Here is an 18,672-nt window from a genome sequence, read left to right on the forward strand (position 1 = left end):
GAATGTAAATTAGTGTAGCCGCAGTGGGAAACAGTATGGCAGTTTCTCAAAAAACTAAAAATAGAACTACCATATGACCCAGCAATTCCACTCTTGGGTATATATATGAAAAAAATGAAAACACTAATTTGAAAACATAAATGCACCCCAATGTTCAAAGAAGCATTATTTACAGTTGCCAAGATATGGAAGCAGCCCAAGTGCCCATCAACAGATGAATGGATAAAGAAGACATGGTATATATACAAATGGAATACTACTCAGCCATAAACCATGAAATCTTGCCATTTGCAACAACATGGATGGACTTGGAGGGTTCACGCTAAGTGAAGTAAGTCAGACAGAGAAAGACAAATACTGTATGATATGACTTTTATGTGGAATCTAAAAAATAAACTAGTGAATATAACAAAGAAACAAACTTACAGAGAACAGAGTAGTGGTTACCAGAGGGGAGAGGAAAGGCGGGAGGGGCAAGACGGGTAGGGGATTAAAATGTACAAACTATTATGTATAAAATAAACTACAAGGGTATATTGTACAACATAGGGAATATAGCCAATATTTTATAATAACTATAAATGGAGTATAAGCTTGAAAAACTGTGAATCACTATGTTGTACACCTGTAACTTACATAATATTGTACATCAACTATATTGAAAAGAAAAGTCTGAGGGGACAGATCAGAGGCTCCTGCTAGGTTCTGCTGTGACGGCACAAAGTTGTCCCAGATGATCCCGTACAATCCTGTGTACTGGGGAGGAGGTTTGAGGGTTTCCCCTAGAGTGGCCATAACCCCACCCTGCTTCTGCCAGCAAGTGGAGTACTTTCTCCTTAACTTATGTAACCTTTCTTAATCTGCACTGTCCAGGGAAATCATGACAATCTACATAGAAAGATCAGGTTCAAACTCATATTGAACCATAGTTCTTTATTAACTTGAAGTTGCTGCTGTAATTTGAATATCAGCAGAGAGAATTTGTTGGCATTGTTTTTCCTCTCTGTGAGGACATTCTAGTCAAAAGGAAAAGCAGTCTGTACAAGGGTGTGGTGACTACAAATATCATTTAAGTCATGATTTTAACCTCTAATAGTGCCACATTTATTGACCATCTTCCATATGTCTAACACTAGAATTAAGGTATGTATGTAGAAGCTACACAAAGACAAATTTTGGCTTGATCAAACACTGAGTGCCTATGGCATATTCCTTACATTAGCTTTTGTGTTCTTCATCACAACCCAAAGGAGTTGGTGGTATTATCACCATCTTAGATTAGAAAACAGGTTCAGAGGTGAGTTTGAATTCAGACTCAGGTCTGTCTTACTCCAAAGTCCATGCCCACAGGATGGCAGGGGCTGCCTCAGGTCTCAGAGAAAAGTCTTTCACTGGAGGCGTTCAAGCCTGTAAACTGGCTATACTACCTGGTCATAAATAAAGGGAAGCCCTCAGGGAGAAGTTACATGCTGGTCTTTTCCCTTCGGTCTTCTTTCCTTGGCAAGCAACTGACAGATTTCTGACAGAATCTTAACTGAAATTTTAAAGTGTAAACAACATTCTAAAGTTTAAGATATGATTTTTATTGAACATGTATAAGATTCACCTTTACATTACTCAAATATTTTACAATAAAAAATTTTCGCAAAGAAAAGGAAAACATTTCCTGGATTAATAGTTGGGTGGTTAAAATAAAGAAATATATAAATATGAAGGTCATTCTCCATGTATTAGAGATTACTAATGGAATCACTTCAATAAAAAATTTTTCATAAACATTTACATGATTACCCACAACTGTATCAATTTCCAGAGGACCAAATAAATGTCTAAGAGGAAGGTGATCCCCCAAGTAAGATGTATTTCCAAAAAAACAAACTGAATATACCCTCAATGTCTTTCTGTATGTGGGATGTGGTCAGTGAATATCAGCAAGAGAATTCATTGTTATATGTATAAGATGAACATAAACATTTGTAAATGTGGAGTTTGTTGTCCACGTAAATTAAAAATTTTGCCAGTTTTGTCATATGGAGAGTAGCTAGAGACCACCCACATGACCATTTAAAATATACTGTGTATATATTATCTTCTGAAAAGTCACATATATAAGGGAATAAGGCCTTTATATCTAAAGCAGTCTTAAAACAGGTTAATATAGGCATGTTTCATCCTTTGTATTTTTAGACTTCATCTTCTTTAACATCTCAGCTATTAAGACTATGTACAGTACCTAAGCCAACAATGGGTAACGGCACAACACAATTTCAACTACAGTACTAGATTACATTAACATGACATACCAGCCAAGAGAACTGACCAAGCATAATTTCTGAACTGCCCCAGTTAAAGATCTGTTAAAATAAAATGCAACCCTGTCATATGAGCCCAGTCTCTTTTAGAGCATTATCATATATAATGGAAGCCTAACACTTCAGAGAACTTCAACGAAGTATTTAATAATACCATCAGCTTGAACTTGTAAGGTAGTCTAGTTAGCATGGAAATCTTAAATTCTAAAAATACTTCTGGATGTTTTAATACATTAAAACTCACTGATACCTGAATGTATGGGTGACTGGAGGCTAGTAGGAGATTTTTTTCCCCTTCTAGCAACAAATGGGCTAAGTGGTGGACCTCTGTGGCTCATGGTTTCCGTTTAAAAAACCAAAAAGCACATATACAGAAGAATCTAGTTAGAACATCATTACTCTGATAGTATTTTGCTGAAATGGGTTGGTGGACTTTAGGATTCTTGGTCAAGACTTTCTCAGATTATAAGTACCAGTCCAAATTAGTTGTCTGTATACAGAAACCTTCACCACCACCATCGCAAAGGGGGAGTCAACCATCAGAGTGTACACTAATGGCCCAGGGCCTTCTCTGCCCTTTGCTACCCTTTACATCCTCTCTAGTCTTGGTCACCAGCACAAGTCACAGGAAATGGGCTCCTGACTGGTCTCTGTGTTTCCCCCAAACAAGGTATTTAAGACACTTCATTATCTGATCAGAAATACTTAGCTTTAAAAATACCATGAATCTTTTTCTCTAGGGTAAGATTAGAAAAAGAAAATGTTATATATCTGCAAATTCTCCAGGACTAGGTGATTTAAAATTCGACTTTAATATTAAAAAATAAAATATTTAATATTTAAAAGTTGAAAATTATTAAGATTTAATTTTTCAGATTTATTTTTGAAACTCAAAATGGAACCAAAAGTAGACTTGGTATTTAATAAGCAGATTTTTTTCAATAGCTATATGGTTAAGATATTACTAGTACATACTCTAAGAAAAACTAGAAAGTAAGACACTTAGGTCCTTTAACAAATATTTTCAAGTCTGATTGCAAAGTATGCTGACAAAACACAAAATAGAATAAAATAAATCCAGACTTTCACTGAAGAAAGCGGACACTGTCATCTTTTTTTCTTCCTAACGTTTCTACTTATCAAAACATATGTTATACTTACTAGTACCTTAAGCAAGATGTATCTGGTGGCTGCTCAAATTATAAAGGCACGATTTTCAAAATCTCTCCACATTTTGTTCTTAAAAAATAATGCTATATCATCTTAAATACCAAGAGCCAGTCTTGTATAAAGGTATTGGGCCAAGGGCAGCCAAGGATGAGTAAGATGGGGGCAGTGCCCTAATCACAGCATCTTTTACGTATCTGAAGAATGTCCTCACTGAACCTAACTTACAATCTAGTTTTTATTATCACTTTCAAAACTGCAAAACCATCTGCAGAAGTGCCAATAAAAAATATAGCCTAGAAATAATACTTTGAAAATAGAAAAATATGTTTTTAAGACGTAATAATAAATATCTCTCTAAACAATATCTTCACATCTCTATTAAAAACTTTCTTTGATTGTTTTTTTCTTCCCATGATATATAACGAATGGATCAATTCACCTGTTTATTCGCAGACTTGGGCAAGGCTTTACCATTAAGGTAATATTTTCCTTGGTTAGACTAAAATGTTCAGGTCAATTTTTTTCTTCAAAACAAATCTTAAAAAATAAGAAAGCATGACTAATGAGTCAGAAAATCCTATCTTTCAACATTCAAGATATTCTAAAATGGGGTGTTAATCTCTTTAAAAAAATATCAGAATCTATTTATAAAAGTAGTATTGAATTAATTTGGAATACCCAATCCTTAAAATATATATATAAAAAAAACCTAACATGAACTATTCAAAAATTTTCCAACCTCTAAATCTGGATATTAAAAATAAATTAAACAAAATATATTTTTCCCTCTTACTTTGCCAACATGGAAATATTAGACCAAAGTAATTCTAACACACCACATTTCTTGGACATGGTTTTGAAAGTAAGGACTGGGAATTACTGGTTCTACAGAATCAACATTTTTCTTCAGTGACTGAGTAATTCCAAGAAAATTAAGATCTTTCCATACAGACACTGTCATGTAAGACCAGAGAAACTCTTAAGGTTTATCTGCTGTGCTATTTAACTGGATCCAGATCAGATATTCTTATTTTAAAAGCTCTATTTGATGTATGTTATATTCTATTCTTGCCTCAAAATAACTAATTTCTGATACAGTAAAGAAGAAAACAGAAAACCATGGGTCCATGTTAGTGATGTCAAGCGGCTGTCCTCTGTCCTTTATCCACTACCTCCCTGGAATAATTTTCAGTTTCATGTACGCCTGAGCTTACAGAGAAAAGGCAGCTCTGTTTCTGACCATATCACAGTTTTCCTCCTGTTGTTCTAAATTTTGACTCCTGAAACCATCAGATATTATTCTGTTAGTTAACAGAGCTCTTACATTAGGGTGTCTTATGGTAGCCTAACATATGGAGTCTTAAACTTCGGTCTCTCGTATAGTGCTAGTGGGAGTTCTGTAGCTCATCTAATATTAACAAGTAATGATACATACTGCATAATAATAGCATTATACCCATTCACGTATCTCAGACTTAAATAACTCACATTTGTTATTCAATTTATGACTAATACGTTTAGAATTAAGCATTTTACGTGTTTAAAATGTAGTATAACACTTTTCCAAATCACGAACACCCACATTTTATATCAAATATTGCATCAAAAAGAGCGAATGAACTTAGTACAATACCGTGATAGTATAATATGGAAGATTTCCTTCACAGGAATTGTATCTATTCTTGGCAAAATTTATAGTTTAAGTTATTTTCACTTATTGTCTCTCAAACATAAAATTAAAAAATTAGAGCCCAAATCAGTCAAGCACTTCTATCACAGGTTTTACACTTCAACACTAAGATTGTACTCAGATGTATAGTGCTGTTTTCCCCACTGGATGTTTTGAAAAAAAAAGCAGGCTTTTCATTATTATGTGCAGTGACCACAGAAGCTGTGTACCTATAAGCACACGTGGCACGCTGCCCTGATACTACCATTCCGATGTTCCCTGTTGGTGGGTGAGAAAGGAGAGTGGTGCGCACCTTCAGAGAAGAAATCAGTGTTGGCTTTCTTCTTGATAGATGAACATGCCTCATTTTTTTTTAATAGGTTCACTTTCTCGTAAGTGCTTGAATAAAGTGCCTTGACAGCTCAACTGCCCACATCTTAAACCCCCAGGGAAGCTTCAGTTCACCAGCTTGATTTCTAGCGTTTGATCACAACTTGTTCATAGGCTCCAGACCCCACCCTAAAAGCAGAGAAAAAACAAAACAAAACTTCAAACTTGGGAGCTGTAGTGTCTGAGATTTTTCCAGTTAATTTTGTCCCCAAAGAGATAGTGCATTAGGCATTTTCTACTTGATTTGATATCCACAAGGTTTATATTAGATATCACAGAGAGAAAGTACTTGAAGTATTGAATGTTGATAATTGATACACTGGGATTAGTCTAGTCCCTGATCACCTCATACTTATTCCCACAGTAATCTAGTAATGTTTCCAAATTCTTACCTATCAACACACTGTGGCAAACATGTTTATATATAAATCCTAAAATCGGTCTTATCCAGGAGCATATATTGACTCTAGCAGTTCAGGTCTTGCGCTGACTTAATGGATGATAGTTTTCAGTTGCATTAGTAGTGTGGCGTCTTAACGTACTTAACTAGGAAGCGCAAAAATTATCTTAGTCAAATGCAAATGTCTTTATAAGTGGTCAGTATTGTAAATTATATCTATGCTAATGCAGATTAAAAGGGAAAATGATCTTGAAGAGGGCTTTATTTCTTCACGAGCTTGGTTTGTCGGACTGCTGGCTGTCCTCCCACATCTACTCTCCCCTTTTCCATGGTTTTAGCTAGGGACAGCCTGCTTGGTTAGAGACCACATTTCCTGAACTCCTTTGTCTACAGTTGTGGCCTTGTGACTAAGTTTCACCCCCAGGGAACGTGAATGGAGATATGCCAACTTCTGCCTCACCTGCTTTAAAGGGACATTGCTTGCCTTGGACTGGTAGCAATTTTGATAACACAGGTAAGGAGGATGGTAAAGGACAAAATGGAGGTACCTGCATCAGTGAATCATTTCTGGGGCAAAGCTGTCCCTCCAGGCTGGCCATTTTATTTTTGGGTCTCTTTATTATAGCAGCTTAGCCTTTGCCCTAATATGCCAGGTACTAACTGACCTCTATTAATGAAATATGGAGAATACTAAAAGACTTAATATTTGCAAGCTTTGTGAATAAAGTACTTAGAAATACTTAAATTAAGTAAAGACCTCATCACCAGGTTTGTTTTTTTTCCATTGTCGATTCACCTGGTACCTTGGCCTTACGTTATAATGGAATGAACACATGTTCCGTCTATTGTTTCTTGGTCTGGGAGGATAAGGTTTTTGTTTCTGTTTTTTTGGTGCTGAAGGAAAGTACAGCGTTTATTGCAGGGCACCATGTAAGGAGTCCAGGGCAGGTAGCGCTCAAAACATCCAAACTGGGAATTTCCTGGCACTCCAGTGGTTAGGAGTCCACGCTTTCACTGCCAAGGGCGCGGGTTCAATTTCAATCCCTGGTTGTGGAACTAAGATCCTGCAAGCCTTGCAGCATGGCAAAAAAAACCAACCAACCAACCAACCAAAAAAAAAAAACACCAAACCAAACCAAAAAAACCCCCGAACTCCCCTGATAAAGGTTTTCTATAAACCTGTAAACACAGTGTCTTTTTGAGGGAGCTGGATTTATTTTTGGATGAGGATGATTCTACCCTTTCATTGACCCCTCCTGAGTGGTTAGGAGGAAAGCTAAAGTGGTACTGCATGGTGGGAGGGTATTACTGCTTAAAGTTATCACCAGGCACCTATCTCCTCATTTGTCAAGATGTCAGGGACTACTACCTGACATTTCACTCTGAGTATGCCAGAGATCAGTAAGACCAGAAGCAACTACCATGACTGGTCTCTGCCCTTAATGGAATTTTAAGGGGAAATTCTAAAAAATGGAAGTAAGGTAGTGGTTACTAGTCCACCAGGACTGAATTGGAATTCTCAGTTGATTGCTCAGAGACTTCTGTTCTTAGAGATGCACTCTAAAGAAGAAATAGGAACATCCTCAACAGAATACCAGTGAACACTCTTTCACAGCTGCAGATAATCAGAATTTGAAGGAACCTTGGTGAGCACCACCGCACATAGGCTTTTAGATGCCCTACAATGGTTCTGCTTTGGGCAGTGATGGAGTGACAGGAACCAGACTTTCGCTCCTGCTTCAAATAACTAGAAAACTGGATCGACTATATGAAACAACAGTTTTCACACATTGGATAACAGGCAGCATGGGACTGGCCCTGAGATAATGGAAAGAAAGAAGGAAAGCCAAACAAACTGCCTCAGCTTGCTGCCTAAAGCCATTTCCTTCTGGACCCTCCCAGCCTACAGTGCAGGGAGGGAGGACCCAGATACAGCTAGGTGGTCTCTGTCGGTGGAGGACTCAGGTCAGAGCTCAGGGATGCAGGAGCTACAATTTGTAAGTCCGGGGTACCAGAAGGAGTGGAGAAAAATAATGGCTGCAGAATTTCCAATTCTGATGAAAACCGTAAACCCACAGATTCAAGAAGCTCAATGAACCCTAAGCAGAGTAAACACAAAGAAAAACACGCCAAGGCACATCATAACCAAACTGCTAAAAACCAGAGATAAAGAGAAAAGCTTAAAAGCAGTCAGAGATGAAAGATAAATCACAGAGGAATAAAATTAGAAATGAAAGCAGACTACTTGTCAGAAGTTAAATGTCCCAAAGGCAAGCAAGGAGGTGCATGCAGGGTTCTGTAAGCAGCCCTGAGCTGGCCAGGCTGTATCCACTAGACTTAAAATGGATTACTGCAAACAGTCCTTCCCAAGTCTCTATCACTTGTTGCCCTGTTCTCTTCAATCTCACAGGTTCCCTTTTGGAACTGTGGTTCTTGTGCCTCTTCTGTGCCCTAGGTAAATGATTCTGGTTTCATCCTGTGCTACTAGTTTATCTTACCTAATGGATCTAACACTAACACATTAGCTTCTCTGATGAATACCCACTATTTATGGAGAGCCTATGTGTACAAGTACTTGCTGGACAGTTCAAATTAACTGCCATAAGAACTCTGAAAGACAGACCTTTAATTAGTATATATAAAGTGCTTGAGTGTTTACTGCATACCAGATTTTGTCCTAAGCATTACCATGTCTTCCCTCGTTTAATTTTAAACAGTATTAACTCTTATGAGGTGGGTTCTATTATCATCACTATTTTACAGGTGAGGACACTGAGGCAGAGGGAAGTGAATGAGGTAACTTACCAAAGACACACAGCTAATAAATGGTGGAGCTTTGGACTGAACTCAGGCAGCCCACTCCAGAGCGTGTGTTGTTCTCCCAGGGATGCAGCTGTCTTTTTGGTAGCAAGTGAGAGATGCACTATGTCAAGATCATGGCTAAGCTGGGTAATTATGGCTAAGCCAGGAACAGAACCCATATCTGACTCCATGGCCCATCCTCCTTTCACCATGACACATTGTTTCTGACATTCTTCAGCATGTAATATGAATCTACTTCAACCCCTAATTGTCCCTTTAGGCTTTCATGTATTGGGTGATTTTTTTTAACATTCATTTGGAAGGAGGACGGGAGCTAGAATTCTTAACTACATAAATGCCTTTAAATCCTAGGTTCTAGATTCTCTCTCAACTAGAAATTATCTCTCTTTTCTCTGAGTAACAACACAAATAGCTAGCACATATTGAGAACTTTTTATGTGCCAGGTACTGTGCTAAATAACTTTACATAAATGATCTAACCTAACCCTCACAAAAATCCTGTGAGTTATGTAACTTATTTATCATTTCCATTTTACAGGTGAGGAAAATGAGGCTTACAGAGAGTTTACTGACACTGTGAAGTCAATAGTGGAAGAGCTATGACTGGACCCTGAGCAGTCTAATGAGATAGCCCATGCGTTTATTATTTTGGTTCCTTTTGGTTGGAACTGTAGCTTTTGCTGTTTCTCCACCTAAAATAATAATAGCTAGGGCTTACTGAGTATATCATGTCATTTATACTTTAAAACAACTCCATGAAGTAGGCATATGATCACATTTTTCAATAGAGTTAAGTTCAACTGAAGTTAAATGATTTACTCCCAAAGTAGTCTGGTTAAGATGTGAACCTGTCTCTTTAACTCAAAAACACATTTTCTCTACCATACCTATCATTGTCCTTATAAATGCCATTCTTCTACCTGTTCCCTGCTACTAGTCTTTCCCTGCTCCTATCTACCCTCAAAATTATGGCCAGTTACTTTTCTAAAATGCCAATCTCATAGGTCAGTTCCCTGCTGAAGAATGACCAATGGCTCCCCAGTGTACACAAGAAGGGTAAACATTTTGTTATGGTGATGGAGGCTCTTTACAACCTGTCTTCAAGATACTTCCCAGCCTCATGTCCCACAGCTCCATTTCACATGCCCCACCTCCTTAGAAAAACCTGTTTATGGGCATTCTCTAAGTAGGTGATATTATTCATAAGCCAGTAAGATAAAATGATTAAGTACAATGAATGGGCTTTAGACTCAAGAGACATGGGTATGACCTTGGTTTTAACACTTACTAGCTTTAAGGCCTTCCTTGGGTAAACTTCCTTAACCTCTTTTTATCTTTGTTTCCTCTTTTAAAACACTAATAATAGTACTGAAAGAGATGAGAATTGAATGAAACATACACATGGTGCTCAGCACATAACTAATAAAAGTTCAATAAGTATTGCCTATAATTATTATATATTCACTATTATATAATTATATATTATAATTATTATGCCTGTTAAGTTCCTTCTATTTGTTCCTACTACCAGGAATATCTGTCTTCCACATACCCCTTCGTAACCGCTCACTTATCTTTTATTTTCCCAAAGACCCTCTTCAAGTGTCAACTTTTTCAGGAAGTTTTCTCTGAGTGAGGTGCCATCTCAGAGTTTCCTCTACTTCTATATATTATAGAATTTATCATACTACTATAAAATTTAGTTTATTTGTCTATCTCACCTGATAGAAAGGGTCAGATAACAAATATCTTAGGAGGGCCACACAGTCTCTGTTATACTGCTCATGGCTCCTACTGTAGCACAAAGCAGCCAATTCAGACAATGTGTTTAGACAATACATAAACAGGTGGGTTGTATTCCAATAAAACTTTGTTTACAAAAATAGGCAGTGAGCCAACAGGGCCCACGGGCTGTAGTTTTCCAAACTCACATGCTAGACTATAATCTAGCTGAGGGTAAGAGCTGGGTCTTTCTTCTTTGCACCCTTACCCACAAGTTGGCCCAATAAATTGTTACTGAATTTAATAAGTGGATAAGTAAATGAAAGTTACAAAAGGTCTAAATTGTGTTACTCCTCTATAAACCTCTTTTCAAATTACCTCCTCCTCCACAGCATCTTTTTATTCCCACCTATCACATCTGAAGGTAGTTAGTTGCTGATGTAGGTGTTTGCTCCTTTAGGTGTTTGCTCCTTTGGGCCCTGCAATGTGCTGGACGCATAGGAGGTACTCAATAAAATGAGTATTGGTAGAAGAAATGAATTAAACATTCTTTCTGGTTTTGAGCATTAGAGAATAAAATAACTGTCTTGGACCAAGGGGGCTCCCTCCCCCTGCAACTCTGACTTAGACTGTCGTTGTGCTGGAATTCTACATAAATACTGGGTACTGGGTGCACAGGGATCAGGCTGTGGGGAAGCAGTGGAGTGATCAGAATTTCTAAGGTGTCCTCAGCATCTGTGCTCACCATCATCTGCTGCAGTGCTGGGAACCAGAATGCTAAGTTTGGCAGCTGCCTTTTCTTCATCTGAATCTAAATAACTACCAACATGAAGATTAGTTTTCCGAACTTATTTTTCTTAATATGTGTGTTAGGCTCTAGTGGGGTGCAGAAAAGAGAGTACAAAAAAGATTAATATCAGTGTCTGCTACTGAGTGGTTGTGTAACTGCTCATAACAGACAAGATGACTGACTGAAAATATAATTTTGCTTTGCTGTAAGATATCAGACTAATAACTCTTTTCTAAACGTCCTTTTTATATTGCAGCTTGCCCAGTGCTACCAGTTCTCTACTAATACATTCTAAAAATACATCTAAGGAAATCAACAAATAAACTTATAAAATACAATTTCAAACATATTCAGGATAAGGAAAACTGAGAGCTACACTAAGAGCTGTAATTCTTCTCATGGAACTATTAATATTGTGCTTTCTAGCCTCAATCTAATACAAACTTTGTAACCTTCATCTTCCACTCATGAGCATTTAAAAGAAAAAGTCAGTCTATTCTTTATTTTAGTAAGATACTCTTTGGACTACATACCTGTTTGGAAGATGATGACTGCCAAAGGTTGTACTTCCCCCAGGACCCACAAATAACCTCAGTCCTTCTTCTGCAATATACATTTACAATATTTGTTATAGGTACAATTATTAGATTATTGTCAAATAATATTCATATTATAATAAATTCACATTTTACATTCAGTTTTGTTAAAGAAATAAAAACTTAAAAAAAGAACTACATACATGTTTTAAAACAGGCAGTTTAAAAGATATCCTAATAGGTACTTCTTGTTAACTTTCTTAAAGCTATTTTTCTTAAAGCCGAGTAAAGAAGACAGCTGTTCCTACAAATTTCCTCAAGTAGGGTTTAATCATTTCTCTTTACAACCAGTTACGTAATGAAACTAAGTCCATTGTTAACTGCTCTCTATTCACACCAGCATGAATAATTATAACTTTCAAATTGGTGGCACGTAAATTTTCAGTTTCAGTGAAAATGCTAAGGAGGGAATAAGGCATTCTGTTACTCACTATCATTTTAAGATCACCACCTAACCTTCCAAATTGCAACAGTGACTTGAGGTACTTATGCCCAGTTATGACAAAGCAGATGTAGATATCTGTTGTAAGGTATATAATCATGGCAGACATTGATGCATCGTTAAAAAATACAATAAAAGCTTTCTTTAAAATTGATATTTTTAAACTAAAGTTAATTCTTTTCCAAATTTAATATCCATTAACAAATGAACTAAAAAGTTATCTTCAGATTTTTATGGGTGTGAAATTTATTTTACACATACCCAACACTCAGTATCATAATGTACTGACTCTTTACTGCTGACCACATTGATTATACAAACCCTGGTCACGTACATCCATATATACTTAATGGTTATCAACACACCTTCTGCACTGGAATCTAGGCTGAAGTCTTGACTTTGTAATATTTTCTCCACAATATCATCTGCATCCACTCTGGTGTCATCAACTCGCTTCAGCTGAGATTCTACAGAATCTTGTTTCACTGGGCATCTTTGAAAATAATTTTTAAAAATTTCCTCCTTTTTTATTATGTTATGAAAAAATAGTGTTTTTTTTTCTTTTTTCCATTTAAACTGAGACCAAAATGATACCTGTTGAGTGTTTCTGAAGCTGTATCTTCTTTATCAGCTGTATCAAGATTTGGTCCAGCTATCTTTTGCTCAATTTCATCACATGGCTCTAGAATACTTTCAATTCCTGTTGATGTACTTCCCACTGAGGTATTTCTCCTGTGGCAGAGCTCAGAGAAACTAGATGACCGGGAGTGGCAAGAGCTATACCCTGTCGGAGAAAATCACTCTGGATGTAAAACTAGTATCAAACACACTGCAACCAAACATTCTCCTCCCGCACCATAGCAATTCCAAGTCCCTTCAGAGCAATTCAACTTCACTCTTAGCCTCTACCTGATACTTTTGACTGCTGGCTTGCATAGCTTGATGTTCTAGAATGTCCACAGGCACCAAGTTCATCTGGAACAGAGGCACTCTTTGCTGAGAGATCTGCAATATGTCATAACATAATGTTACTATTACTGTCAACAAGTCAATGGTCGATTTGTATTCTAATCTACGTATTTTAGAAACTAAGTTCATTATCAAGTTACAGAGTGAAAGAAATCCCTTTAAATCAGTACAATGTAAACAACTGTGCTGCAAGAAATACTGTGCAAAGAACTTAAATACCTCAGTTTACTGAAGTGCTATAGTACTTTTCATAAGATTTAATAGCACTTTATCTTAAATAAAACTATTTCAGTTTTTATATTTAGTATTTCTCTTATAAAAAGGAGTCAGATGGATTCTTATAAATTCTCACAAAATTGCCAGGTTTTTGGGTGGTTTTTGAGGAAATCTTGCTCCCCAATTCCATCACGACAGTAGACACTTTGTTACTTTTGTGTTAGTGATGCTGGTGCTAGGCTATAATTTGGACAAATGTCTGTGGTTTAAATCAACACAGCGAGTGATGTAGCACTGAGAATAAGGTTCTTCAGAAATTGATTACAGTATTCAGTTTCAAAGTAAATGTACAAAAAAAGCAGTGTCAAAGCTATTTCTATTATTTTCCTAATAATGTTCATATTCCAGATGTCAATTATGTATTTCCAGAACTAGGCTTCTTCCACAGAATGCAGAATGGTGACCATTTTCATTAGGGTGAAATATTTGGAAACTAGAACTGTTTTTCACTTAGAGGCAAAAGGAAACCAATTGAGCAACACAGCAATTATAGCAGCAGTTCTATAAATGATATTGAACACAGATGGGCCAACGAATGCTGCCAAATAAGTAAGCTACTGGAGCGACCTGGCCCTTCTGCAAAGGGTTTCTCATTTCTGGACAGACTGTAAGGTACAAATCCAAACCAGCATCCCTAGTCCTGCTTGACAGTGGTCCTAAGCCCAAATGTTTGGCTACAGCAAATTCTGAACTAAAAGAGTTGGTTCATATCAAGAGTTATATACTTTACTCCTAGCATTGGCTCAGATCTTAATTCATCCATTTATTTATTGGTTTTCAAAATATATTCATTCAATAAATATTTATTAAGCTCTTACCAGGTCAGTGCCCAATACTGTACAAGATATAGGGGTACAAAATAAATAAGATAAAATATATGCTTCACAGTTTAGAGTAGAAGCAGTTATAATACAACGTGGCAAGTACCAAAATACAAGCACCAAAAAGAAGCTATCAAGAGCTCCTAAGGACAAATGCATCGAACACTACTTGGTAATGAAGGAACAACCTCATAGAGGAGGTTAACTCCAGGTCTTTAACAATGCATAGGAATTTCTCAGCTAGACTAGTTACGGAAAAGCACAGGGAAAAGCATGCCTTGTCTGTAGGAAAGCAAACAGTTTGGTAAAGTTGGCATATAGGGTAGTGGTGTAGATGACCGAAGGAAAGAGAGAGATGAGCAGATGCCTGCTAATGAAGGACCTTCTCCTATGGGTTTAAGGAAGGAAATAATTCAATGGCTTTAAGAAAGGGTGTGACTTGACCAGATTGACATTTTGGGAAGATCACTTTGGCAGCAGGATGAACAGGGGGTGAAGGAGTGAAGATTTTCATAATAATTCAGCTGAGAGATGCTGAGCAGGCACAAATGACAGTACTTAATTACTAACTAGAAGTGTGTGTCAGGATAACTGCCACAGAAAATACAGGGGGAAGAGTTAGGAAGATGACGTGCTGGGTATGTGGGATTTGAGACACCTGAGGACACCCATTCACTATTCATGGAATTTCTACTGTGTCCCTGGCCATTAGGCTGTTGATACAAAGAAAAATTAAGACCTGATCACGAAGAACTTAGAAGCTTGCTGAGAAGAAAAGATAAACAGATGGGTTCCAGTCTAATGTGACATAAAGTGGACCTTTCCAAAAAGCATTTGGAAATATGTGCCTGTGGTCAGGATGGAGGCCTGGAGGCAACAGGAATTTGTAAATCAAACATATTAACTCATATTTACATGATCACATTTACGTTTATGTGATAGTTAAATCCCAGGTACAGATGCCATCTCCCAGGGAGAGTGAGTGGAGGGAACCAAATCCTGGAGAGTATCGATATTTTAACAGGAAGGTGGAAGAAGATAAAGAAGCCTCTGAGAAGCTAGAGAAAAGAGGTAGGAGCCAAGGGAAGAGAAAGCTTCCACAAAGAATAAATGGCCAATTTATTCAGATGAGAGCAGAAAAAATGCCCACAGGATTTGACAGTCATGTTCTTGGAGACATCATCAAGAGAGGGCAGAATGTAGAAGCCAGACCACACGTGTTTAGGAATAAATGGGCAGTATATTCTTCCTAGAAGTTTGGCTACAACTTGCTCCCCTGAGTCTGAGAGAAAGAGGGTGGGGGATGGTGGGGGAAGGAGAGTGCGAGAGTATGGGAGAGCAGTAGATGGAGAAGGATGTAGGGCTAATTAATGTTTGGTTTCCAACATGAGAAAGAATTCATAATATTTAAATACTGAAGACAAGGAGCTAGTGGAAGAGTTAAAAGTACACAAAGGATTCACTGATCCCAAATAAGGAAATTTGAGAATCCTTATTACACATAAGAAATCTTATCTTTGCAATCTGAAAAGTGGTGAAAATGTTAATCACATCACTACACCTTTCTTTTCATTCTTTCAAATAATAACACTGGTCACATGGCGTGGGAGAAAAAAGGAAGCTCATAAATGCTTTTTCGCCAGCCAACATGACATTCCCCCACCTGCTTTTAGCTCGGGGATCAGCCTATGACTGGGTGTTTGCCTGGAGAAGTGGCCCCCAAGGTGTGGCCTGGGGCCCAGCAGCAGGAACAGCAGAATCACCTGGGAACTTAGTCATGCAGTTTTCAGGTCCCAACCTAGATTTACTTAATCAAAAACTCTGGCTGCAGTGTCAGCAGTCTATGGTTTAACAAGCCACCAGGTGATTCTGATGTGCACTAATGTTTGGGAACCAATGACAGAGGGTACGTGATTCATGGAAGAGAAGCACCACCTGAGAGGTGACTGGCAGAAGCTGCTGGTCATGTGGAACGGGAATAATCCTGTTGTGTCCTGTCGTTTCTGTGGGGAGCAGAGGCGTACAATGGTGGGGGTGGGAGTGTCACTGCAACATTTAGCTTTTAAGCTGTCAGAGGATAACACACCCTTTAGACAAAATGAAGCATTGGCTTAAACAAAAATTGCATAATTGAAACTGCTGATAATTATTGGCCCATTTCAAGTCATATATACCCACAGAATTTTAAATCTGGGAGGGACTTTGGGAAACTTTTAGGGTAGTACTGTTTCTCACAAACTGAAAAACCAGTAAGCGACACATCCATACCTGCTATCCCAAGATGAATTTTGAGAGTCTCTCCACCTTTTCTATCTTCTTCCAGAGATTCAGATTCACCAGCAATTGGTATAGACATTGATGTAGAAGGAGGCCTGTAAATAAACATTTCTAAGGGTCAGAACTTGATTTCTGGTGAATCTGAAAGTTCGAAATATTGTTAAGAGATTGGTTGCGTAGTTACTACACAGCCTTAGTTAGTAAGGTGTCAGGTGATGTTGCCTCCTTGAGGATGAAAGTGACAAAAATCAACAAATAATGTATGAACATCCTCAAAACCTGAATAAAATTCACTGGGGAAAAAGGGGTTTTTACACAACAAAAAAAGTGAGACCAGAAAAGGCACTGCTTTGGGAAAAGAGAGGAGGTATGTTCTCAGCAGTGTAGGTGGAGGGCGCTTTGTCAGCTCTACTCTCAGGCCAGGCAGGGATGTTTCTGTGAGACGGAGGTGGTGGCACAAGCCCCTTGGCAGTTGAAGCTGGAGGGGGATACCTCATGTCTCCGGCTCCAGTGCCTAAGATCTCTTGTTGGCTCCATTAACTTAAATTATCCATGATTTTATCTTCTTCCTTCTTCCCTGTAAACAGTCCACCTGCCCCAGGGAGAGTCTATAAAGAGCCCCAGTTGTTTAGATTTGATATTTTGGGCTGGATTCTCTGGGAGTAGATGATGGATAGATTTTCACTGCCTCATTCAAGGCTCCCATCTCCATGTAGAAGGTGTGAAGCAGGGAGGGGGCAAGATTGAGTTCTAAGAACTTCTTTTTTTTTTTTTAAGAGAACATCCTTAATCTTTTGAGTTGGTTACTGAGAGGAAAATCACATCTTCCTAGAGACTATCCCTTGGTCACCTGAAATAAAATAGGAAGGCGGTTGAAGGGGGATCATGAAGTTGATCCATTATGTGGCAATTCTTAAAATCTTACTGTATTAGTTCAATTCAGGCTATTCAGGTCCTTGGGAATATAGAAATTTAAGACTGCCATTAAACCTATTTAATTGATAGATTATTCCTATCCCAGGGTCTTCTAAATTTCAAAACTACATATCCTATTGGGATATGCAGGATATTTATCCTGCAAGTTTTTGTCCAACTAAACTCATACTCTTTCCCCAAATCTGTTTTCTTCCTATATTCCCCTTCTCTGTGAATGCCATTATAATCCAAAAGTCACCAAAACTAGAATCCTAGATATTGCCTCTGTCTCCACACAAAAACTATTAGAACAAATAAATGAACTCAAAGGTAGCAGGATACAAGATTAATATACAGAAATCAGTTGCATTTCTTTACACTAACAATGAAATATAGGAAAGAGAAAGTGAAAAAAACAATCCCGTTTAAAACTGGGTAAAAAGAAAAACAATAAAAACAACCCTAGGAATAAATTTAACCAAAGAGGTGAACGACTTATATGCTGAAAACTATAAACATTGATAAAGGAAACTGAAGATGATTCAAAGAAATGGAAAGACATCCCATGCCCTTGGACTGGAAGAATATTGTTAAGATGGCCATACTACCCAAAGCGATCTATAGATTTAAAGCAATCCCTATCAAAATACCCATGACATTTTCTTTTTTTTAATGGATTTTTTAAAAAGTTAAGTAATCAATTTTTTTGAATTTTATTTATTTTATACAGTAGGTTCTTATTAGTTATCTATTTTACACATATTAGTGTATATATGTCAATCCCAATCTCCCAATTCATCCCACCACCACCACCCTGCTTTCCACGCTTGGTGTCCATATGTTTGTTCTCTACATCTGTCTCTATTTCTGCCTTGCAAACCAGTTCATCTGTGACATTTTTCTAGATTCTGCATATATGCATTAATATATATTTGTTTTTCTCTTTCTGACTTACTTCACTCTGTATGACAGTCCCTAGGTCCATCCATGTCTCTACAAATGACCCAATTTCATTCCTTTTTATGGCTGAGTAATATTCCACTGTATATATGTACCACATCTTCTTTATCCATTCGCCTGTCGATGGGCATTTAGTTTGC

At 37.5% G+C, this 18,672-nt stretch overlaps 1 protein-coding gene across 1 annotated transcript in view; it reads right to left on the reverse strand.

Moving 5' to 3' along the window:
- Positions 1 to 527: 527 nt before the first annotated feature.
- The window catches only part of EEIG2 (EEIG family member 2), a 104,692-nt gene continuing 86,547 nt past the window's right edge, over positions 528 to 18,672 (reverse strand). The window contains exons 6-11 of the mRNA XM_024119875.2: positions 16,649 to 16,752; positions 13,224 to 13,319; positions 12,909 to 13,098; positions 12,680 to 12,807; positions 11,810 to 11,879; positions 528 to 5,670 (exon numbers count right to left, since the gene is read on the reverse strand). Of these exons, the coding sequence (XP_023975643.1) occupies positions 5,628 to 5,670; positions 11,810 to 11,879; positions 12,680 to 12,807; positions 12,909 to 13,098; positions 13,224 to 13,319; positions 16,649 to 16,752 (631 nt within the window). The 3' untranslated portion in view covers positions 528 to 5,627. The remainder of the gene's footprint in view (positions 5,671 to 11,809; positions 11,880 to 12,679; positions 12,808 to 12,908; positions 13,099 to 13,223; positions 13,320 to 16,648; positions 16,753 to 18,672) is intronic.

This window comes from Physeter macrocephalus, chromosome 4, assembly GCF_002837175.3.
Source record: "Physeter macrocephalus isolate SW-GA chromosome 4, ASM283717v5, whole genome shotgun sequence".
NCBI lineage: Eukaryota > Metazoa > Chordata > Mammalia > Artiodactyla > Physeteridae > Physeter > Physeter macrocephalus.